This window comes from Drosophila takahashii, chromosome 2R, assembly GCF_030179915.1.
Source record: "Drosophila takahashii strain IR98-3 E-12201 chromosome 2R, DtakHiC1v2, whole genome shotgun sequence".
NCBI classification, from domain to species: Eukaryota; Metazoa; Arthropoda; class Insecta; order Diptera; family Drosophilidae; genus Drosophila; species Drosophila takahashii.
Window position 1 is genome coordinate 33830212 of NC_091679.1, and position 25097 is coordinate 33855308.

The window sequence follows — 25097 nt, forward strand, 5'->3', positions numbered from 1 at the left end:
AAAAGTGCCTCATAAAGCCGATATATAAACTAATGCCAGAACGCGGGGAAACGAGGGAATACAACGGCGAGGGCTGAAAACGAAGAGGGGCAACAATTTTTACGCTTTCTTGAATGTTAACATTCAAAGATATCATCAAAAAATTCACTGGAAACGCTTGTACAATAAAAACAAAAATGATAAAAAAAAAAGAAGGGAGGCAAGCAAGAAGCTGACGATGCAGAAGCATCGAAGATCGTTTTCCCCTCTTGTTAAGGGGAATCAGAAAAAAAGCAGAGGATTTTGTCGCCTCTTCTTTTGTGGATGAGTTGCTGTTGCCGTTCACGCGTCGTAAACTCGGTAGCAGTAGCAACACCATCAGATACAACAGCCACAAAGACAATGCACAGGGGGAAAACTTCCGCAAATATCACGAGTACACTGATAAAAAGAATTGATGGTACACGATTGTATACAGAGGTAAAGCTAATTTTCTATTTTCTATTTGTAGAACAATAGAACTTAAAAATTATTGTAAAATAATTAAATAATATAGGAGACATAAATATATTTTATTGTATTTAGTTTTAAACTAAGAATGCTTTAAAGCATATTTTTTTCCAATCGAACTACATTTCTCATTTCATGTACGACTTTTCTCGCCCATAAATAGGCTCCCAACATCGGGGAAAAGGGAACCTGTCATCCACAGGGACCTGAGATATGCACGTTTCTCTTTCTCCAGCACTTTACTTCCCCCTTGGTTTCCCGCCGCACTGCAAGCCATTTGAAGAATTCCATTTGCATTTTAATTAAGTGAATGGACAAATGACCCAAGGGGCCGAAAGCTAAGCGGGGGTGGTCACTGGTCGGGCAGAAAACTTTATTATCTGTACAAGCAATTATGCATATCATAAAACACTTTAAACATTAATGAGTGTCGGCAGCGAGAGGCAGACAGAGATGCAGATGGATCGAAAGAGAAAGGGAAAAAGACGAGTCATCTTTTGGCTGCTATAGCACTTCGTCAGCTTCCCCCCGCTTGGATGGACTCTAAAGGCCAGAGACTCGTTTATATTTCATTCATCCTCCACTTGGCCAGCTCAGCTTCCCAAGGGGCCGATGAATATCTTGGGTTGTTGGTGAGGAAATACAGAGAGGTGTTCGAGAAAAATAAATAAGAAAAACATATGGAATTACCTCGTAAGCTTTAATGTTCATAATGGCAGTGTTATTAGTAATCGTCAACAGAATGTTCAAATTAAACGAATTTTTCAAACATTAAAAGTTTCCATCCTTAAGTAAACTTTACCCAATTGTTTCTATATATTTACATTTTTAAGTTGTACAAATATTTACCCTAAGTCTGTGTTTGTTCATATTTATACTCAATCTCTTAGTTTCTTTTGTTTCCATATGAATTCTGAAAGTATGGGTATTTGCTTTCGGTGGTACTTTTTCAACAAAATCAAAAAAGTAAGTAAACAAAAAAGTTTGTTAACTCCAAAAATAGTTAACAATATAAATTACAAAGTTTGTTTATAAATGTTTGCCAAATTTAAATATGACTATTTGTTAAATATTTTTTCTATTTATTCTCACTTTTTCTGTTGATTGAATCAAATGAGCATAAATCACTGGCCTGGCCCCACTGATTTGCATGTCTATCGTTTATCGTCTGCACTTCCATCTCTAAGTGGACAGGCAACAAGAAAACGCGGGCAGAAGGAGACGCCCCCAAACGGATTCGGTTAGTTGGTTTATGGGCAAAGTCAGCGTGTTGCCACTTTATTGCCTGCTTTACATTTCTGTTAGTTTTCGGTCCGCACCCAGGGGCAAAAAACACACTCGCACACAAGCCAACAAAAACAAGAAGTGTGTGTGTGTGTAAAGTCGTGTTATGCTTTGCGGCCAAATTAAAATTCGACTTAATCGTTTAAACATTTAAAAGGCAAACTAAAAGCCAGCAGGCGTCGCAAAGTTTCCCGTTCCCCCAGCTCCTCCTTTTGGCTCCACAAAACCTCCTTCTCACCGACCACCTTCTCCATCACCTCCTGCCTTTTCCCTTCCCCCTCCCATTCGAATCCCCTTCCTTTTGCTCTTCCTTTTTGCTTTTTTTGCATGCGCAGCTCAACATGCGCCAAAAGTTGTAGCAGCCTGTCGCTGTCTCGCTCACACAGCCAGGCTTTAATGAGTGAGCGCCATACAACAAACATGGCTGCCGCCACTCGCTCTCTTTCTCTCACTCTCCCTCTCCCTGTCACTCTCCGAAAACTCCATTTCCACGAGCAAAAGAGATGGCCTGAATGGAGATTTTTACGGGATAAATACACCAAGTGAAAGAGAGGGAGAGGGGAAATGAAATGTTCTTTTTGTACAATTCAAAAATGTTAATTAAAATTTAAATGCTTACCGAGGGAAACCGGTGGCAAATTAAGTTTTGATTGATTCATCACAGGACCTCTGCTGAGCCGGCAAAATAAAAATGAGGAATAAAAAGTTGCCTTGACAATCGCCAACGAGTTTCAATTACCACCGAAATATCTTAACAACCGCCTGGGGTAATAAACCCAAATGGTCCGGAAAATAAATGTGTATATTAAAGCATAAAATATATATATGTGCGAACATTAGCTGCAGCAGCTAAATTATAAATCGGATTTATGGCCCATTATACTTAAGGGGGTGCCAGAATAAAATGTGTAAGCAAAAAAGTTAGGGCCCAAAGGAAAAATGATTAAAGCGTAAGCAGCTTGTCTACTAATTTAAATTAAATGCCCCTGCTTTATTGCATTTAGGTTCGTATTTTAATTGTTAAGCATTTGTGTTTGTGGAGTTTTTCAATTTGATCTTTGGCAAAGGTTATGCCATTTTTTTATTGGTTAAATAATAAATCCTATTTAAGGGCCATAACTGTTAACCTCTCTCAAAACAATAGCTAAAATAAAACCTGTATCATTGATTTGTAAGCAGCTTATAATTCTAATATTTCCTTTTTAGTGATTTTTTTTAATAAGCTTAATTCTGTGGTGTTGACATGAGCTTAGGATACTTTGACAAGCTATTATTTACAGCACGAGTCATTTAAAATCGTCAGTAGTTCTTGGCTTTAATAACATTTAAATTATTTTAAATGTTTTATACAGAGTTAAAATTTAATAGCGTGGGCGTAGCTCTTTATATGGTTCCGTTTCGATTTAGTCATTATCCGAGCACAAGTTAGTAATGCTAATTTAGTTGTTTTGGCCAAGATTGCTCCTAATGCCGCGCTGACATGCAATAAAAGATTTTGTTTTCCATTGTTTCTGTGGTTTTTTTCCTCCTTCTTTACAGTTCATTATTTTGGAAAGGTTTCCACCTCTGAAAAGAATTCCAATTGAGTGGGGAGCTCGCTCGAGAGACCCCGGCAAAATGCGAAGAACTCGGAGGCAGTGTTGTTGATAGCAATCAACATCAATTAAAGCAGCTGTCTGTCTTGTTGTTGGCCGTGTAATTATATTTGCTGCTGCGCGTTTTTGGCTTCATCATCATCATCATGATCGTTACCCATGCACCGCCAGCAACATGTTGCTGCTGCTGCTGCGCCTCCAAGTAGCAACTGTCCGTCTGTCCGCCTGTCAGTTCTGATGGCAACTGTTGATAATTATAATCCGCTTGTGGTTAAAATGGTGTTGCCTACCTTACTGGCGATAAGCGCGCATGAATAATTATGTTGCCGCTGTCTCCGAGTTGTTGCTGCTGCTAATGCTGATGTTGCTGCTGTTTCTGCCGTTGCTGCGGCTGCAATGTCGCCTGCGCGACAACTCATGAATAATTAATGCACTGCCGCGACTGCTGGCTGAAATGTTGCTGCCGTAGCAGCAGCAACAGCAGCAACTTGTCTTGGTATCTTTTCAATTACAGCAGGAAATCGTGAATTACGCCGGACCAGAGTTAGAGTTGGCCATAAAAGAGCAAATGCTGTTCTCATTGTTGATTAAACTTGACAGTCGCTATTGTTGCTGTGCAAATATTTATTAAATACACAGCAAATCTCCTCAGAGGGTGCCGACAACAATTAACACTTGAATGGCGGCAGAGCGGCAGTAGCAGTTGCAGTGGCGCAACTATTATCAACTCAATTTGAATAAATTCGCTCGTGACACAAAAGTAAAGAAGGGGGAAATGCTGAAATTCCCACCTTAAATTAAATAAGCAATGAGTTTGTCTCGCAAACAAAATATAAAAAAAAGGTTCGGGGCGGTCGCACAATTGGCACTTGAAAGGCATCAAGATACAATGGCAATAACTGCAGCAGCAACATCAGCAGGGGAGACAGCAGCAAACGAGCTAAACAAGTATTGCTGCTGTGCCGCAGCAGCAGCAGCAGCAACATCAGCAGATAAAAGGCAGACAAAAGGCACGAGATGTGAGAGACGTCTAGGGTTGCTGTTTCGCCGCTGCCCCTGCTGCATGGGAATTGAATTCCATTCAAAAGACGGCAGCAGGCTGTTTGTCATACTTGCAACAGCAGCAGCAACAGCAGCCACATTGCCAAGAAGCAGAACCCAGTGAAATGGCTTACATGCATTTCTCTCTGCCTCTCTTCCAGCAGGCGTGTTGAGGTGTGTTGAGATAGCATCTTGCATAAAATTACTGCCAGTGGTAGGAGCAACATCAGCATCTCCACCAGCAGCAACAGCAGCAGCAGGAGCAACAGCAGCAGCCACCAGCGACGTGGTTGCCTGATGCTATGCCACTGATAGCCTCGAAATTGTTGGCAGTTGCAATTTGCTGTTTGGAATTTTAAGCGAGCCAACAATGAAGTTCAAACCGAAGCGAGGGAACAAAATAAAAAACGAACAAAAAGATAAAAACCCAGAGAACCCGAAAGGAAGAAGAAAGCCAGAGGAGCCCGACAGCAACATCATTCTCATGCTCATCAGCAAAAAGTTTAACCCGTCTGTTTTCGATTTTTGAATTGCTTTTAGCCTTTAAAAAGATTCGATTTTCGGGGACAAAGGAAGTCTGGATTGTTGCTAGTTTCATTTTACTTATAGTTTCGGAGCGGAACATGTCATGTTTGCATAATGCTGATAACTTTATTGGAAAACCATTAAAAGAGGTCGTAACTCTTCTTTACAGACTTGATTTTTGACTACTTTAGTTCTTAAAATGTAGCATATTATGCCTGAAGCTCAACTTTTCTTTTAAAAAAGAGAGAAGAAACATTTGTTAAACTTGTCATTTAAAGTTTGCCAACAGCTTCAACTTGAAAAGTTTGAAAATTTTATTATTTTATCTATTTAAAAAGTTAATTAAGTTACCATGCTAATTAGTAAGTTAAGATCATTTGTTTGAAAAATTCATTAAAAGTTTTATTTTTAAAAAATAAAAAAAATGGATAAAAGAATTTCAACTTTTTAACCAGCTGTGCTGAAAATGGGTTAAGTTTCGGCCTCTGAATTCGAAGTGCGGAGACTGCGCTAAATTCGAGACCTGCGATTGCAATAAAAGTCAGCAGGCAGGCACTGATGTGTTGCTCCTGCCCACCTCTCTACATCCCCATCCACATCCAACTCCTGCTGGAGCTCCTGGCTCCTTCCCCATTTGAATTTCATTTCAGTGGTGCCTTTCGTTTTTATTTATTTTTTATTTTTCAGCCCGCTTCCATTCAATTTCTGCTGCTGCCTTGCCGCCGCCATCTGAGCTTTTGCATAAGCCCGTAGTTCATTTGAGAGAAAGAAAACAAAACGAAATAAAACGCAAACAAACCAAAGGCGAGGATATAAAAAAAATCGAAATAAGATATAGTCGGGCAGCCAGCAGCAGCAGCAGCCAGCACGATTTATGTTAATCAGACAAGAAGGCAGGGGATTTTCGGGGAGTCAGCGCCAGCCAGTTGCATTCAATCATCTTTTATCTGGCTGGCATCGGCGGAGTTCGGTGGGGATTTCTGTTTTCCTTTCGGTATTCGGTATTATGTATCGCTTAGTTGCATTTGGCGCACTTTCGGATATTTGCCTCTTTCTCCCATTGCCAAGTCAAGTCAAAGTTTGATTCGTGTTTTCGTATTTTGCCGCAGCGAGACTTCAATTTGATTCGCCGCTATCGATTTGATTTCAATTTGCCAAATGCCCTGGCTATTTATCTCAATGACTCACTCGTTGTCCCTTCTTTTTCCGATTTGTTCAGCCAGGGTGAAAGTCGCATTCAATGGAAATGTAAAAGGCAGTAAAATACCGAAGAAATTTCAATCAAAATGTGTAATTAAATTATATTCATTATTTGTCGACTCGTTTTCAAATTTAAACTGCAATTACAGCAAGGACAATACTTGGAGTTAACCAGAATTCTGTAATAAATTATCGTAACTTACACAGAAATCAGCGATAATATACGTATTGGATCCAATCAAAGTAATTAAATACCAACCTGCAATAAGAACAAAAACATCATTCAATTAATAACAATTGCCAATTAATAAGTAGGTATGCATATTACACATTTATTTCATCGAAAAACAAATAAATGGTTTTCATTTAATTTTCAATTGAAAGCCATCAAAATGACGCACACACAATAAACCCAAACCCCAAATGGGAAAATCAAAAATGTACAGAATGAAAACGATGAAAAGATGAAAAATATCTGACGGCTGGCAAAATTCTGCCTCAAATTCATTTAGCAAGTTGAATTTTAAGTGCTCTTTCCTACTCCATCTGCATTTTTTGTTTAGTTGGGATGCTTTGGTTTCCCCTTAAATAATTCACAAACATTTTCGGGCAAAACGCTGGCAGAAAAACATATTTTTATTTTTTTTTTCTTTTGGTTTGCAGTTTATAACAGGGAAATACAGACGGCAAGAACGAATGGGAATAAACTGAAAAAGTCTACTAGGGTGTGTCAGTAATAAAGATTGTTTTGTATATTTGCTCGTAAACAAAAACTATAAATTGTTATTGCTCACTGATTTAAATTATGCCTGTTTATAATGCATTTTGCTTAATGAATTTGTATATAATCATATTGATTAAGCTTTGTATTGCTAGCTGGTCACTTTGTGACATAAAGCAGTGTGACCTTAATTTCAAAATGAATGCCTAAATATATGTGTATTTCCAATTCGTGCTACTGTTAATCCACTGGATCACCCTAACCAAGTGGATAACACACGAATGACTCGCTGACTGAATGGCTGAAATGCTAAAATGACTAAAAGCCAGTCCGACTGTCCGACTTGTTCCCCTGCTGCTCCTCTTCTTTTTCTCTTTACAGTGCAGCAACAAAATAGTGCAAAAATAAAGAAGAGGAAGAAGATATATAGTAGTTGTGCCATTTTTGCGCTTTTCATGCACTTTTTGCGCCGGATGTGCAGCGCGGGGGAAAAAATGCCGAAAAAGAGAGCATATAGCAGAAGAAAATTGTAATTTCAACAAAGCAACGAAGAAAATGGCACAAAAAGAACGTTGGCCACTCCCCCACGCCCACCTCACTATTTTACAATTTTTTTATGTACACATATAGTTTTCCTCTTTTTCTGTTTTCTGTATATTTTTTTCTCCCCCGTTGAACTAAAAACTTTTCGCCCAGCGCCATCGTTTGAGTGGGCGTGGTAAATGCGTTTTTGATGCTGTTTTTCGGGTGGGCGGTTGGTAGCATTTTGCATTTTATTTTTTGCCACTGGCACTTGGCAAGTTAAAGCATTAAGCTGATGCCAATTATGCATTGTTTGCCTGCTCCATTCCCCAGTTTTTAGTTTTTCAGGAGCGATTGTTGTTAACCCTCTTCGGTTGGCTTGCTCGCCTGCTTGCTGCTATCGCTGTTGGGCAAAATTGAAACAACTTTTGCAATTACTTTCCGTAAACAAAACAAATGTGCTCGAGTCACGCAATCGGCTCTGTCTGTCCCCAAAACAATAATTACCCGAGCATTGTTCATGCATACATTCATATAATGGTAATGACAATAACGAGGTTGAGCGGTTTTACCGGGTAGCCGAGGGGTAAAGTATGGTTAGGATTGGTACGAGGGCAGCGGTGGCGGGATGACAGGTGGACGAGGCAAAGTTGCTCGTCTTGAACAAGTTGTTAAATTGTTATTTTAGCGCTTTGTGTTTCCCTTCCTCACTTTCGGGCCGACGGAGTGATTAACAGAACTCAGGTACGTACAGTGAACGCCCACAAATAAAGAACCCTAATTGAAGTGTTTTCCACCCTTCAATAATGGCATGCGCTGAGCGTTGAACAAAGGGGAATATGCAAATTGCAACGGTTATAGCCAAAATAGTAGCACTCAACATGCAATCTAATAATTGAAAAAGTTAAGCTTACTTTAGTGGAATACAATGAGTTATATAATATTTAAAAATCTTCTTAAATTACTTAAGTTTGGTAAGTTGCTATTTATTATACCCGCTTCTATAGTACACACATTGATATACAGAAAATGCGTATGCACTCATCCTTAAAGTCCCCAAAACCAAAACCCTTCCCCTATATCATTTGCATACCATATTCAGAGACCGAGTGTGGTATGCAACAATTTTATTATTACGTTTATTTGACTTGCATATGTGCATACACAAGCAGTTTTCCACAGGACAAGCGGCAGCAGGATTGCAATTTCCATTGTTGGTGGCTGTTGTGAATGGGTCGTAAATCCACACAGAAACCGAGATACTCACGCATGTATTTTGCCTCTGGCAATTCTATTAAATTTCAAACACACTATGGTACAACGACTGGACGGTCGTCTCTCTCTCCATTTAATTACGCCCTGTCATTGACATGGAATTGTTTCAACTGACCAAAATTGGAGACAGCAAAACACCTTCATTGTTATATCTGTTATCTGGATTTGTTCGGTGGTGCTTCTACAACTACTATCACAACTGCCTCGACCCCATTTTGTCCACAGTTCACCCACTCGATAATTTAATTATGCATGCCATTTAACGTGTCGGGCCTGTGTGTATTCCTGTGCAACGAGAGAGAGGAGGAGATGGAGTCAACTAATTTCAATTTTCCATAAAGCGAACATTGTTCCAGGCCAAACCGCACCCAATCTAATCAATTTTGCATATACTGCACAAATTATATTTGTGTTTTGTCCACTCCATTTTGCAATTCAAATATTATTCTCCATCCGAGTGGTGTGCGTGTTATGTGGTTTTCGCTCCTTCCTGCAGATTACAACTCCCAGTCACGTATCGTGAAGTATGAGAATTCCGAAACCAAATTGAGAATGCCTTTTTATGGAAAATTCTTGGCGCTTTTTCCTGAAGAGCTCTACAGAAGTCGCTTGGTTGTGTTGTGTGTGAGATACCCTGATTTGGTTGAAATAGTTTTATTTAACTTGTTTTTACCCATCTCCATTGATGGAGCTTTGTCAAAAAAATACAAACAATGTTGATTCAAAGCTTTTCATGTTATAAGATGATCGAATTCTCGTCCGCATGTTAAGTTTAAAATACGCTTTAAACTCTGAATTCCTATACGTTTTCAAGATTTAATGATAATATACATTTTCTAATCTTATTTAGTACTGCTGTCGTTATTTATTTACTTTTTATTTATATAATACGCTCAATAAATGAATTGTTTCGCTAAAAATTTCTTCTCTTTTTTTGCTACCTTTGCTCATTTTAAACCCCTGAAATTTGTTCATCGGAATTAACGAGAAAATCACTTAGCTGTCAATGTTCCAATTAACATATTTCCCCACTCATTTATTTAGCCAACATTTGCATTTCGTTGTCGGCCGCCCACGCCTTAAACAGAAACAGAAACCGAAACAGAAACAAACAAATAAAATGCCTTCACACACTTTCGAGTTCAATGTCTCTTGGCCAAAAAGCGCGATAAATTAAAGCAAAGTCAGCGAGTGAAATGGAAAATAAAACGATTCTGTCAGTTTTGAATGAAGTCTAAATTTAAGTTAATGTTCGCACAATTTACAAATTTCGTCCGACTTGCATGTAGATCACGTGGCGCAAAGCAGCAGGGAGCATTAAATTAATTAGTGATCCCCCCAATTGGAGGTGTAGTATTGCGAAACCAATAAATAATGTAAATTAATTAGAGTGGAATTTTATTTCGCACATAGTACATACCCAGCATAGATCAGCAAAATGCTGGCGAACTACCGCAATTTGCGCCCAACGCCTGGTAATTTAATTGAAAATGGCTGCCCCCGGGCGGCCCAGACAAAGGCCGATAATACCCGTACAACACTGTATCTGAAATCCGCCGGGCGGATCAAGTTGTTTTTGTTGCTGCTGTTGTTGTGTATGCGAATGGCACTTGGCACGTTCCGTGCCAGCAAAAAAAAAAAAAACAGCAAAAAAATTCTCATAATAATTAAACGAAAAACGCGTTGATTGCATGCAATTTGCATTTTACGACTGGCGACGACGACGTGGGCAAACATGGCAATGAATGGGCAGACACACCGGCCCAAGCTCTCCGTTTGGCGGGATATCAGATATGTAAAAGGCATCTACAAAACCTGGGGGCCAGAGGTGTGTGCGTGATTACAAGCTGTACGTGACTGGTTTTCCTGGCACTTTTGGTTTTCACACTGGCCAACTATCTTAAAACATTGCCCAATTGATCGTTGGCTTTTTGGTTAGGTAATTAGGTTGAGATAAGTGATTAAAGTTCCGGTGAAGTTAGTCCCTCCTCGGGTCAAAAATTAGAAGGAAATTAGGTAATCAAAAAGGAGGCAACAAAAAATTTGTTTCAAAATAAAATTGTTTTTTTTTTTTTTATTATTGGACAATTTTTGTAAAGAATTTAATGTTTTTTTTTTTCATTGTTCGTGAGTCACGCGACCATCGCCAGCTGCTTTTCCCCACCTTGCTGAGGTGCTTGTTAGGGCAGGTCCGAAAGCTCCACGCCAGCGCAAACGGCAGTAATTGAAACTCAATAAGCCAGACCCTATTATTATCAGGTTGGAGACTCCACACCTCAGTCCACTGATAGACAACCCCTTTTCCTTAATTAACCCACAACAGCCCCCGGCATTAGATTGACAAATGATTCTGTGTTCGATTAGGCTAATGAGAAATGACAAATAGAAAATAAAAGCACAACGAATTTGCATTTCTCTGGCAACACATTTCAATTCGAATTTCAATGCAGTTATTCATTTATTATTGAAATCCAGGGAGCAAAATATAAACTGTGCCCGCTTCCGTTTCGGATTTTGTTTTTCCTCACAGTTTTTTCCGTTCTTGTCGTCGTTTTGTTTATAATAAATAAATAATCGAATGGGAATTCTCGCAATTTTCATTTGCTGTGCTGCAAAACGAAAATGAAAACAAATAGCAGCTGGTGGGAAAAGCGCTTTTCAATCGTCACTTCCCGCAGAGAAGATCAAACGCGGTTTGTGGGTGGAAAATCAACACTCGGCCTCAATCACGTAATCCTTCGATACAATAATGTAAACGCTCCAAAGATTTACTGGCATTAATGCGCCATCAAGAGCCGAGCATTCATACGAAAAATTCTAAATGGATGAATATATTTTTTGCATATATAATTCGGGGTAAACCTGTCAAGGGGCGTTCAAAACTCGAGCACATCTCTTTGGGCTCTTTGCCAATTTCCCACCGAGGAACGAATGATTTATGTGCGGTGGAGGGGGATAAGAATTTTTGGCAAGTCTTCTCAAACGTCATGATGATGTGTAATTATCGTTTTTCGCCTGATAGAGTAAAAATACTTGTACAATTATTGCAAGAGTTCATTCACGGCAGGGGCGTAATTTTATTTATTTGCTGTTAATTAATGTCAAGCATTTCAATAACCACAATCCACAAAAGAAAAGTGCACAATTGAAATTTATGAATGCCCCTGGGCGGCGTTTTCCCTCTGTTGCTGTTTTTTCCGTTATTTTATTCTCTTTTTCTGTTTGCTGTTAATTTTCATGTTGCTGTTCGCGAGCTGTTTCATGCTTCACGGTGCATGAAATGCAACAGCAACCGAAACAACAAAAAAAACTACAATAAATTTGTTAAATGAAATGCCAGTTGTTGTTAATCATCAATGCAAATGCTGTTTAAACAATAGGCGCCAATGTAGGAAAATTCCCGAGTTTACTGTTTTCCCATTTGATTTTTTTTGTATTTAATTTGCTTTATTCAAATGAACAAGTTGCTGGTGGCATGGTTGTTTGTTGGCCACCACCGCCGCGTGTATCACCTCAATTTGTGGGCGGAATGCCACGCCTCCGTCGTCCTGCCTGCGGTTTCTGTCCATTGCGTGTGGAAATTTCGACCTTATGCATTGGTCAGTGTACTCACCGCACAACAACAACAACAGAGAGGTCAGTAAAAAGTACGAGTGTGATTTCATTATTCCATTATTGTAAGCTCATTATAATTTTGCATAAATAATGCACACAAAAAAAGGCTTAACATTTATATTAATACGACCGAAACTTTATAGTAATAATAAAATAATAACAAATTGAGTTCAATGAAAATTTCTGTTAAAATGTATTATTTAATGACAAAAGAACAATTCAATTTTAGTTCAAGCTTACAAGAAAAATTCAATAAAAAGTACATTTCCCTCTAGCAATTTTTTTACAACGCTAAATGTAATATTTCTTTTAAAACATTTTTAATAAAATAATAAATATCCTTTGAAATTGGCAGGGTAAAACAAAAACTTATCGTAATGGTCAGCTTGTTTGCATTGTGTGCAATTAACGTTGCAGAAACAACAGCAGCAAAAACAAAATGAAAAATGCAAAATGCAAAATCAAGCAACAAATCAAATATGCACGAAAACAATAATCAATGCCGAATGGAAGGAAATGGGGGAAGGGTTTACACGTATGTGTTTATACGGTCCTCTCATATCGAAGCAATGCAGTTTGCTCGATTAAATTTTAAGTGCCGTGTCATTAAAATCGCGTGCGAGCTTTGCTCGAGCTGTTCACTTTTGAAAAACGGGGCGAATCGTTGGGGTTTGGGTGTTTCTGGGGAGGCGTGTTTGGCAGGCGATTTGCAAAAATAAAGCAAAAACGATTGCGAAAAAAAACCAAAGCAGGGCCAAAACAACAGAAACAAGCTGCCAATTGGTGGGAAAGAGGGAAAAAACTGAATTTAATGCGGCGCAAGACCAGAAGAACATTTGACTGAATGGTGAAAAAAATAATGACCACCGTTTATGCGATTCTCTCTAGCAATTAAAGATTGTTAAATATGTTTCTAGCTATATAAAAGCCATTAGTTGTAAATACTCATCAGAATTATATTTGGTATTAATTATAAAACAGATCTTGAAAACTACCATTAGTCTTTTTTCCAAACCCTTAATCTTTGTAATAGTCGTATACCATTCACTTCCTCTTCAACTACACAACACTTGGTTGTGGAATCAATTTTCTCCGCTTTCCCGGCAGTTTAATCAGTTCCCTTAACCCCTAAACGTATTCCAATTTACTGGGTTCAAGTTCAAGTTGAATTTCACGTAGGTTGTGCGGGTCTATCATTAGCTGGTAAATACAGGTTGCAACATTCACACCCTCTGCGTCATTATCGTTATCATCCCCACCAACATCGTGATCATTATCAACGTCATCATTACCATATGTCAATTAGTTTGCAAAGAAAATGGGAGAGGAAAAGCAGCGGTGTAGGAAATGATTTCGGTTGTTTCATTAGGCCGAAAAAAGAAGGAAAAAGAAATGAGCAAAGAGGCTCACTAATTAAAGTAACAACGCAAAAGTACTAAAAGCAAAAAGGGAGCAAATTAATTGAGTTGGAAAGCAGGGACACAACACAATCCGCCCCAATCCACCCCCAAACACACACAAGGCAGAAAATGAAACATTGGGCGTGGCACTTAAATTAATGATGACCCCAACCGAATGGTCCCCTTGGTTTTTCGCCACCGCCCACATTGAAATTGAATTAAAAATTGTTTATTGTTAATTTGCAATATGCACACAGCACACATTCATTCGTGCGCCTAATTAAAGCCGGCTAAGAGTGAGCACCCATTAAAGCTGATTTGCCGCTTGAGTTGGCTCACAGGGAAACTCGTTTTATTCGCGCATTTCGCATTTTATCAGGCATTACGTATACGAACCGTGTGCAGGCGACAAAAGGGGGAGGAGGAGGGACAAACCACAGGCAGGGCATATCCTGTGCGCTCTGCTCCAGGACATATACACATAGAATCCTTGTTGTTGTTTTTTTTTCTCCTTTTTTTCCTGCTCGTACATGGCATATCCGTTTGGAAAGGAGGAAAAGGCAGCTGGAATTTACAATGGCTGTCCCTGGCGCACACACACATGGCGCACAAATATAAAATATCCTGCCAGCTTGTGTGTCGCTTCCTGTGTGAGGACACGAACCCCAAACCTGAACCCAAGCCCATGCCCAAACCCAAACTAAAACCAACTGAAACCCAACCCCCGTGGCCGGGGAAAATCCCACCCTGACGTTTATTTTGTCGCAGTGACAACAACAAAGAGGCATTTGCTGTTGGCTTTATTATTGTTTTTGTTGCTCCTGTTTTGTCCACAGGCCAAAGGGGAAAAAGGGGGCGCCCAAAAAGGGGGCGTAGCGTGGAGGGGGCGGCTTTTGTTTAGGTGGGCGTGTGCGGCGTTGTTTGCCCCGCTTTCCCTTCACTTTTCGATTTGTGGACATTGCCGCTGCTCTGACATATGACAAATTTTTTTTCTAGGTTTGTTAGCAGCTTAAATTTTCGTTTTCATGGAAAAATATTTTAAAATAATTAAACTTTGTATATATGGAAAATGGATAAAGTATCTAAAACGTACATATATCATGTAATCTAAACCTATTTTTGTATGCAATAAAAATATTTCCCTTTCGAACCTTATAACCTAACCTAAATAATATAAGCAATCCCAAAGGGCTGCCTCTTTTATTATCCTTAAGGCAAATACAAACATACCATATCTCTCCATTAAACACAACTTGAAGTTATGATTTAAGTTTGGCTAGGAAAATAAAATGAAATACAATTTTTTTTTCAAGCACGTGGTATGAGTGCACGCGTGAACGCACAAAATGAAACGTGACGAGTGCCGACAATTGTGTTTAACCCCGAACCCCCTCCCCACTCACTTGCCACTTCAGCCACCCTCTATAGAGGAAACCTCTCGCACTCCACGATAAAAACCAAAGCACGTGCCCAACTTCCTAGAGCCCGAAACAAATGTTATTTTTATTGTTATTTCAGTTATAACTTACTTTCCATCACCCCCTTTTAACCCTTTTCTGTGGTTTTCCATCACCCATACAGATCCGAAAACCAAACAACCCCGATGGCAACGAAATTCATACGTACATATGGTATGGTATAGTATAGCATATATCCATTGCATGTTGAACTCAAATTAGCTGAAAGCAATTTCCAGGGGGCCAAAGAACGAGGGTAAATGGAACTCGGCATAAGGAGAAACGGAATGGGACATTTCCCAAACCCAATATTTGATACTTGAGTTTAGTTTATTTATTTTTCTCACTCTCTCTCACTCTGTGACTTCTAATAGATTAAATTGCCAACTGTGCAAAAGTTGGCGTCTTTTTTTCGTCAGGTCTACGTAATTCGGTATTAGCATTTTGTTAATTAAAAGCAAACTGAACTAAGCTGAATAATTCAACAGAGAGGCGGCGGCTGGAGATAAAGGAAGAGAGACGGCTACACATACGCCTGCCTGTCTGGCTGCCTCAACAGGGATTTTCAGTGGGAGAGAAAGGCGGAGATAAATGGGGGTTTTATGCAAAAGTCCTCAGGATAATGCGTACAAATCCTTTGTCTCTACATGGGTTGGGTGTGTGATAATGCAGGCACACAAAAACACTCGACAAAAAGCCTTTGCAAATTTCACTTCACTAACTTTTAAAGCGAAGTTGTTTAACAACATATTAAAGCCTAATATTTCTTCTAGCCATGTATTTTAAATTTAGTGTCATAGCTAATAAATTGTTTAAAATCTTTAAAAATATTTATTTAATATTTTATATATTTTTTCTATAATTTTTTATTTAGTTTCTACTTAAAATGTAGATGGAATGGTTATACAAAGTAAAGCAACTTTAGCTTGTTGCTGTTTGTTTGGTTGCCCAGGCTTCTTAGCATACAAAACTGTCGTGCATATGAATACATTTTGCACTCCTTTCCCTTTTTCTCATGTTCAACTGAAGGAGCCAACACACTCACTCACATGCTGTGACAAAGTATTCTAGTCAAAGTTTTGCAAGTTTTAGCGCCCCCTTGGCTGCTTCTTGGCCATAATGAAGGTCTGGTGGAGCTGTTTCCCCGGCAACGCTCATCAGCAGCTTGGGAAACAGCGTTGCCTTTTACTTTGGCCACTGTGACTACTGCCACTTTCGAATCAGTTGACGCCCACAAGCGAAACTTTTGCCGCTGCAGCCACGATTAAATATATGTAAATCAAGAGGCAGTAGTAGAAACAGCAATACCAACAGCAAAAGCAAAAGCAACTTGTGAAAATCAAATTAAGCAGCAACATCTCGGGGTGGGAAACGAAGTTCTTCTGCTGCTGCGAAGGAGCCAAATGGGAAAAGTGGGAAAAGTGTGGGCGACAACAGCAGCACACTGCGACAAATGCGGACAGAGTCAACAATGTCACTCCAGTCGTTTTGGGCTGTGTGCCAACGTTTGGATAACTCGAAGGGAAATTGCAAAGCGAAGATGGAATTCCCCACTTCCCGTCGGGCGAAAAAGGGCAACTGTAAAACACTAGAGGGAAAATGGCAGAAATTTTCCTGCATCCATGGAAAACCATTCCACTAGACTGCATTCACCGCCCAGCAGCCCAGCCGCCCACTCTTTGCACTGATTTCGCTCGAAAGGCTTAAGGAAAAGGGTTCGGAGGCGGGGAGCTGGGGCTACGAAACGGGAAAACGTGGGGAAAATGTCAGGGAAAATGGGAGGAAAAACGAAGAGCAGAGGATAGTCCAAGTTGGCATACGAAATTGAATTGAAGTGCGCTTCAGTTTGTGTTGCCAGGCAGAAGGAAGTAGTTAAGTGAACTCAAGGGAAAAGTTTTTCGTGCCGAGAGAAAGAGGAAAATAATAACGAGAAAGCGAGCGGGAGGCGGTGAAAGAAAGGATGTGGAAATAAACTTGGAGATTCGACCAGTTGGATGCCCCAGGTAGAATAAACACTTTAAAAGTATATTCCATTCTTCCCGGAGCAGCAATTAAAAATCTTCAACTATGGGAACTGGGAATTAAAACATGCTAAAAACCTCTTTGAACTCCCAACAAGTTTCAAAGTCATAGTATGCCCAGGAAAAACTACACATACAGGGTATGGTTGTGTAAGAAGGGACATTTTCTAGATTTCCTTGGCATGTGTCTTGTGTAAAAGTTTACTGCTCGCAATTTAACTACCCACCCACCACGTTTCCTTCTTTTTCAGATTCAGCTGTTTCCGAAAGTTTCCTTTTATTGGCAATAGTTCTCTGCAATTACAAAATAAACAGAAATTGTATAAGGTGCCTCTGTATTTACTGGGAATTTCTGTGAGTTCTCTTGGGAACTGGCTAACTAGAATATTACTAGTTATTCATTTAATTGTGTCATTTATTTAACAGTAGATTTTTATTTTGTTATTTTTGAGAACAAAGTGTCAGAACTTAAGTGAATCCCTTCAAAGTTAAACAACACTCAGAAAACTGGTTAACTTCGTAGGAAGTTCCATTGCAAATTTTTACCAAACTTAAACTAATTCCTGGAAACGCTGCCAAGAAGATACCTAACCGAAATAATAAATGATGAAAACTTTCCTTTTAAAATGTCAACAGAAGGTCAGTTTTCAAGTATGTTATAAATCCCTCCTTAACCCTCCCAAAATCCTCCGGCGATCCAAAAAGAGTCAAACAAATTTCTGCTGGCATTGATAAATGTTTGGCTTGTCAAAAGTTTGTTGTTTCCTCTAAAAACTTGCCTCATTTCGATGATGCTTCCGAGAACGTCACGTCACTTTGCTATGGCAATACGGATGGATGAAATAAAACTACAGCTGTTCCTGCGGTGCCACGCCCACCGAAAACCGACCACCGCCAACGCAGACAAGTGTCAAGTGTGGTATGCAAATGTGCCACAGGCGAAAATGTTCGGAATTTCAGATAAAGAGAGAAAGAAAGACCGACGGAACTGAACACAGATTTTCATGTGATTTTAATTTATCGTTCAGTTCAACTCGTTCTCGTCGTCGCACTTTTTGTCTTCAAAACCAAAGGCAAGCCAAAACAAACAATACGAATTTATAAATACATTTTTTATTGAGCACCAGAAGGCGAAATAGATTTAAATTTAAATAAATTAAAAGGCCAACGAACAAGACAATAAAATGCGGATTTTGGCAATTTGTACCAAAGCGAATACAAAACAATTTCTCGCCGCATTTTATAGTAATAAAATTATAATTTTATTTAAAAATATTTGGCCTCGAAATGCAATAACTCACAAGATATAGGCATGTCTACATATGTATGTATACATCGGAATATATATGTATATGCGTGCACACAATAGATCCATCTACGTATAGTATATATGGCTATGATAAATTCAACAAAACAGAAAACATTTATTGCCTCGAAGCGCCTTGCTGAATATTTATTTGCCTTAGCAATTTTTCAGCAGCAGCAACAACAAGGAGAAAAGAAAACAAAATATTACGCATACGCCGCATTGAACATGTCAGCAAACGAGAAATACCCTGCACACAAAACTCAAGTACTTTGTGTAAGTACAATGCACAGGTGTCTACTTGTTTTTTAAGTTAATCAATTTGAAAAAACTACTAAACTCAAAAAGAGCACGCCTAGATAAAATTGATATGCGCATGGTAAGTTTCAGCGCTTATGGTTTTACCATATCAAAATTGATACCAGATAATATTAAATTAATCATCGCTTCATTTCCATTTTTATTTTGGGTATAAAACAATCGCAATATAAGTTTTAATAGATTTTATAGTTCTATTAAATTAAAAAGTCAGGGTATTTCTTGCGTAGAGCTTTTCTTCCCCCATCCTGTGCTCGAAAAGTATTTAAAATTGTAGATATTTTTAGAAATTGTTCATCTCGCTGCTGTCGACATAGCTCAGCATTGGTGGCCATTAATTATGAGCAGGGAACGCAGAGTGAGGGGTCTTGTTCTCGGCCAGCCACAAAGTTAAATCGATTTTCAAGTGCTCGAAAATCTCTTGAACATTCGCCCCTCTTTCCATGGGGAAATAATAAAACAAATTAACTTGTTTGTTTATTAATTAAAAGTGTGTTTGCATTTAGCCAGCGGGTAAGTGGGTGGGGCTTGCTTTGCTTTGACTTTACCCGAAACACAATCAGACACTCGAACATTTTTCCATTGAAATTACGCGCTGTCGGATTTTTTACGATTTTTATTTCGACTTTGCTTTTATTTTTGTCGGACACATTTTTCACACGTAATTCCGACAGTTTTATCCGACGTGCATGTGTCGGTTTGTTTCTCATTTTGGAGTGTATTTCATTTTCGTATGCCAAATGTGCAAACTGTCATAAATTTTATGGCCCAAACAAAAATAAAAAAAAAAGAAAAGGAAAGAAAGCAAAAAGCATGTGCTTGGGGGTGAGATTCAGTATGGGCCATGAAATTTCGTATTCAGTTTATTTTTCTTTTATTTGAATTTTTATTACTTCTGCTTTGAGAGATCAACGAAAAATTTCTGTATGCCAACGGTGTCAAAACTTTTTGCGCCGGAATTGACTTTACCAAAAGAGGACAAAAAAAACAGCAGTTATATGTGGCTTTTATTGGCCGGAGAACCCCAACTAAAGAACCACAAATTGGCTTATAAAGCTTTTAATATCACCCACAACGAAATCGGAGCATTGAAAAGTATTATTTTAATTCCTTTTTAAAAGTATTTATATAAATATTAAATAAAAATTCGAGAATATGAGTAGATCCAAACCAACTTTTTTATTCACTAAAGTGGATTTAATGTCTAATGAAACAAACTCTTTAACACTTTTGCGACAGCATACAGAACAAATAGAAGAGAACAGAATGAAATGCACACACTTTCATTACATATTCTTTGGAATGGAAAATACCGCAAATAGTAAAAACAAAACCCCCGAAATGAGGAATATTTTCCGTTTATTTTATTTTTATTTACGGTTTTGGTTTTCGCAGAGTTTTTGCGGTTCTGTTTGTGTATCCAACCAAGCCAAGCATGTGTATGTGTGTGAGAGAGTTGTGGTTTTGAAAGTTTTATGTGTTTGACTGATGGAGGGAAAATACTATATATATATAGTGGGTGGTGGTTTGCTTTCATTAATGCCAAACAAAACCATAGACAAGTGGTAAGGAAATAACCGAGGGATTGCACTCTACGATACCCCGCTAATAAAAACAGCTAATTTGATTTAATGCAGGCGATATAAGCTGTAATTTTAGCCTGGCATGCTCTTCATTTATTTCATTCACTGGGTATATAAACAAAGTTGCGGTGTCAAAAGGTTGGAAAGCAGCACCCCACATAAAATAGTTTTACTAAATTATCAAACACACACACGCACAGACACACCACAGACCCACACTAACAGAATAATTATGCATATTAGTTGGTGTGCAATTTTGCCATTTTAGTTGCTCAGCCAAGTTTTGCGAGTGAAAATAATTTTAATTACAAAAGTTTTTTAATTAAAAATGGCCCGCCCCTCTGAAGCAGTGTGAAAAACTGAACTTACTCGAACTTAATTTGTTTTGTTTTCGTAACTCTTTTCGGCACTAATTGGCACTCACCTGCAAAGAGAGAGAAGAGAGCATTAAGATAAATTCAGCAAATGTCATATGGTTTATACGTATATTGGTATATATTAAAGTCGCAATTTAAAACAATAAAATTCAATTTAATGTCGCAAAATATGCACAGCGAGAAAGGGGAGGGGGTTGTCCACAATAACCACATATACAGACACGCAGAGGCAATTAATGTGACGCATAAATAATTTATTGACATTCGCAATGACAATTGAATGGGTAAGTTGTTTCAGGGGCATGGTGATGTGAATGGGGAATGGGGAGAGGGAGGGGATCGTGCGACAAATGTGCAAACAGAAATAACAACCATCTGTGATTGGCAACACAATTGCAAAACTGCCAAAGACAAGAAAACAAAAAAGATAGCAAATGGCTCCTTCAATGCAACTTAATCTGCCACACAAACAACAAGCAAAGAAATACTAAAATTTCTTCTTTACAAAACTCCATAAAAACTGATTTAGTAGCTACTAAAAATGTTTTATGAAACCGGTTTTGCTTGGGTTTCGACAGAGCTTCTGGTTTTAGCTACTTGATTCTCTGAACTCGACGATTTTGTGATTCAGCGAAGCGAAGAAATGCTAATCCCCAAATTGAAGCAATGATTCTTTTTGAGTTTCCTAGAACTAAAAGCTTGAGATTATAAGTTTAAGAGAAAAATGTTTTCAATATTGAATACTATCACATATTTTTTTATAACATAATATTTACTTCTTATATGGAATCCTGAATTAAGAACTCTTTAAATAGCCTATAATAACTTCATGTACTTTTAAAGATTTTGTTTCCCGGTTTCTAAGCTCCTAATGACTTTTATGTTCGGTCAGAGGTTAAACAGAGTGGCAACTTTCTAATCACACTTCCACGCCACATAAAGCCCACACTTTTCACCATTTCTCCGGCCAGAACCACTAACTGTTTCTGCCTCCCGGGCCATCAATCAGCGAGGAATGGCCAGTCATGTTTTGGGTCCCAACTAAACAACCACCGGACCCACGATGATGATGATGATGAGGAGCAGAAGAAGAGATTAGCGGAGGCAAACAGCTTCGAATAACTTAATTAAATGGAACCCCGTTTGGCGCCTTTCCACCTCCTCTGCTCCTCCATCTCCATCTGCACTCCACCCAAAGGGACTTCCCCTCAAGTAGCTTCAATTAGCCGACTGAAAGCGGCGACAATGTCATTTACGAGACCTCTCGAGATTGACTTTTAATGACCGGAAATAAAATAAGAACGAAGAGAAGCAGAGCTACAGAAGCGGCAACAGAACAGAAAATATTTAAGAGTTGAGTTGGACCATCCAAACGAACAGCCAACCAACCAACAACCAAAAGAGAGACATGAAAAGAAAAGAAGAAAAAAAATAATAATAAAACTTGTGGTTTTTCCATTGTCAGTTGAATGGAGGGAAAAATGCGGTGATTGCGGGGCGAAAACAGAGGCTCCACAGCGCAGAGGCAGCCAGCCAAATGAAAAATGTTTCAAACTGCCGCCCATTTGCCTGTCCCCAGTTGCAGCCCTCAACCTCCAGCTCCATCTGTACTCCTCGCTCCCCACTCCCCTTTCCCCGCAAATCCCACTCCCCATTTCGTGATGAGGCTGATGACGATGGCAGCGAAAGGCAAAGGCAAAAGAGCCGCCGCCTGTCGTCCAGAGCCCCCGAGTCCAAGCTAAAGCTAAAATAAAAGCCGGAGTCTGAGTTGGAGTTGAAGTCGAAGTAGAGTCGAGTTGGTTTGGGTTGGGCTTCAGAGAGTTGATATAACAAAACAACAGAGAAAAAATATCAGCCAGAACTTTGGCAAGGGCAGAATAGTAAGCAACGAAGTTCCAAATACCCTGTATTAAAAAAAATCAACAAGTAAACATTCTCATAAAATTCATCTACTAATGATGCTTAATTTATATAATTAGAAGCAAGAAGGTGGAGGAAAAAGCCTTTCAGAAACATCAAATCTGAAGGTGTAAATAAAATCTACTAATGACACTTAATTTGTATAATTACAATTCATTAGTTATTAACCCCTTTACGATGTAATTAACCAAGATTTAATACCCAACACCTATGTAGTAAAATTCATAGGTTAAAAAAAATGTAAGACTAAACTAATTTTTTTTAAAACTGAAAAAAAAAATTACCCTATTTTAGAATACATTACCCACTTTGAGAGTGTTTTATATTCGTAACATACTCAAAAGTCAGAGTTAACATATAAATACCCACAGATTTCAAACATTTCGCTGTTCTACAGTTTTCGTACTCCCCACCACAACCAAACCTCCTCTCACCATTACCAACCATCATCATTTTGCCCCGGGACCCAGAGAGATTCATCTTCCTCGCTGTATTCGCCGCTCATTGAATTGATGAGCTTCGCCTCAAATGAGTTCAAAAGGTTAATAAACGTGCCTTGGCTTCGGCTTCGGTTCGCTTTGGTTCATTTGAATAGCTTCAAATAAAGCAATTTATCTAATTGTTTGCATTTGACAACGGCCACGCCCCCGATATCGCCCCGCCTGAAAAGTGGCAGCCCAAACATTTTGCATGCGCAAAGAAAAACGTATTCTCTTTTTTTCACTTGGTTTTTGGCCGACTAAATTATGCCAACGAATGCAAATTGTAGCTGACAATAATTGTGGGTGGGCGCGGGTGTGGGCGGCAAAGTTCAATTGTTGTTGTTTGCCCGCCGCCGTCGTCGTTGTTGCTAAATTGAGCAACACCAAGTGCCAAAATGAAAAAAAGAAAGAAAAAATAAACCTAAAACTGCTGCCAGCACTTTGGCAATTTAATTATAGAGCGCAGACGACGGGCAGCAGCCACTTGAAACGGGGTCCCCCAGAGAAAATAAAAAAATATGTATGCCCCATGCCAACCACTCGCTTTGTTCACCGAAATATAGTTGCTCCCTAAAACCGATTTGGCAATTGGAAGCCACTCGAGACTCAAGTCTGAGAGCTGGGCCGCACTTTTTGGCTTGGGGCGAAATATTTTGGCACTGGACGGTATGCAAAGTGATACAGCAGAGGCCGACTTCCAATGAACTCAGCTTGCGGAAACGAATTTAGAGCAAATGGCGCAAAAGTGCAATAATCAAGCTTGCTTGAGTTCGATTTGCATCTAGAACAGGTTGGGAATTATAAGGCACAGCAAGACAAAGCGTTCACAAAAAATATATATTATATTAGAATGTATACGGCGTATATATTTTGTATCTCCCTTTTAATAAACCCTTTCAAAGTCTCCTTAGTAAAATCTCAAAAATAAAACATTGAATGTATTCATAGGGTATTTTAACCCCCTTTAAGCACAACTACAATGTGAGTGCTTTTGGCACAGTCGCAAATGCCTTGGCCAGGTGGCAGAATCTCTATCAATAGAAGTGGGCAAAATAGGCGTCAAGGGGGCCTCGAGGGCGAAGTAAAAAGCGGAATAGTGCGGTCGGTTGGCTTTGTTAATTTATGCAAATTGCACGGTGACCAAATGTCTGGGGAGCGAACAAAGTGCCCGTCATTAAGTAGTCTAAGCAGCGAGAGCCCCGCAACTCATATTATTGATTAAGTGCCGCCATTATTCGCTGCAATTAAAATAATTAATTAAATAGGTGCATGTTTGCGTGGGAAGGCGTTCCGGCGCCACTTAATAACGTCTTAGATCAGCGTTGAGTGTTGAGCTTTAACTTTGTTCGGTTCTGGTCGGTTCCGTCGCGACCGCTCGACAAGTTGAGTGTGGAAAAATCAATTTGCATATGCAAATTGTTTGCCATAACAATGGCCAGTTGTATTTTGCCGCTGAAGTGTTAATAAATATATACGTATGTAGGTATATATATGGAAAAGTAACTAAAAGATACAGTGAACGGCAAACGAAAAGCCCAAAAAATAAAAACACGCTTTATGACACAATCGATTTGTTTGCTCTCTGTCAAAAATGAGAAGAAGAAAAAAACAAGGAGGTAACTGCGGGTGTGCCATTGCGTTTTTCCTGCCTGATTTATGCACTCACTATCACTCATACGCCATGTTGCGCGTTGTTTGTTGCCGCTTGAAATTAATTATGCAAATAATACGTTTTTCCCTTTTATTTATGCACAAAATTGGCTAGACATTTAGTTGGTTATGCATGCATGACCAGGCAAATTGAATTTGTCTGCGTGGCATCGATGGATATTCAATAGGATTGATATTCCCCCTTCCTTTTCTTTCGCGAATTTTTAAATTCCATTTAACAGAAATATGATTTATGCACAGTTTATGGAACGCTGCACAGATTAAAGAAACGAAATTGTGAAAAAATATGAATTTC

The 25097-nt window shown here is 39.0% G+C and overlaps 2 protein-coding genes across 2 annotated transcripts in view; one reads left to right on the forward strand and one right to left on the reverse strand.

Annotated features, from left to right (window-relative positions):
- sbb (scribbler) overlaps nucleotides 1-25097 on the reverse strand; it is an 85484-nt gene that overhangs the window by 33872 nt on the left and 26515 nt on the right. The gene's annotated exons all lie outside the window — the stretch shown is intronic.
- On the forward strand, nucleotides 4192-4452 carry Tango8 (Transport and Golgi organization 8). Its single transcript, XM_017159312.3, is given in 2 exon segments — nucleotides 4192-4328; nucleotides 4330-4452. Coding segments are annotated over 2 exon segments (144 nt in total). The 5' UTR covers nucleotides 4192-4257; the 3' UTR covers nucleotides 4403-4452.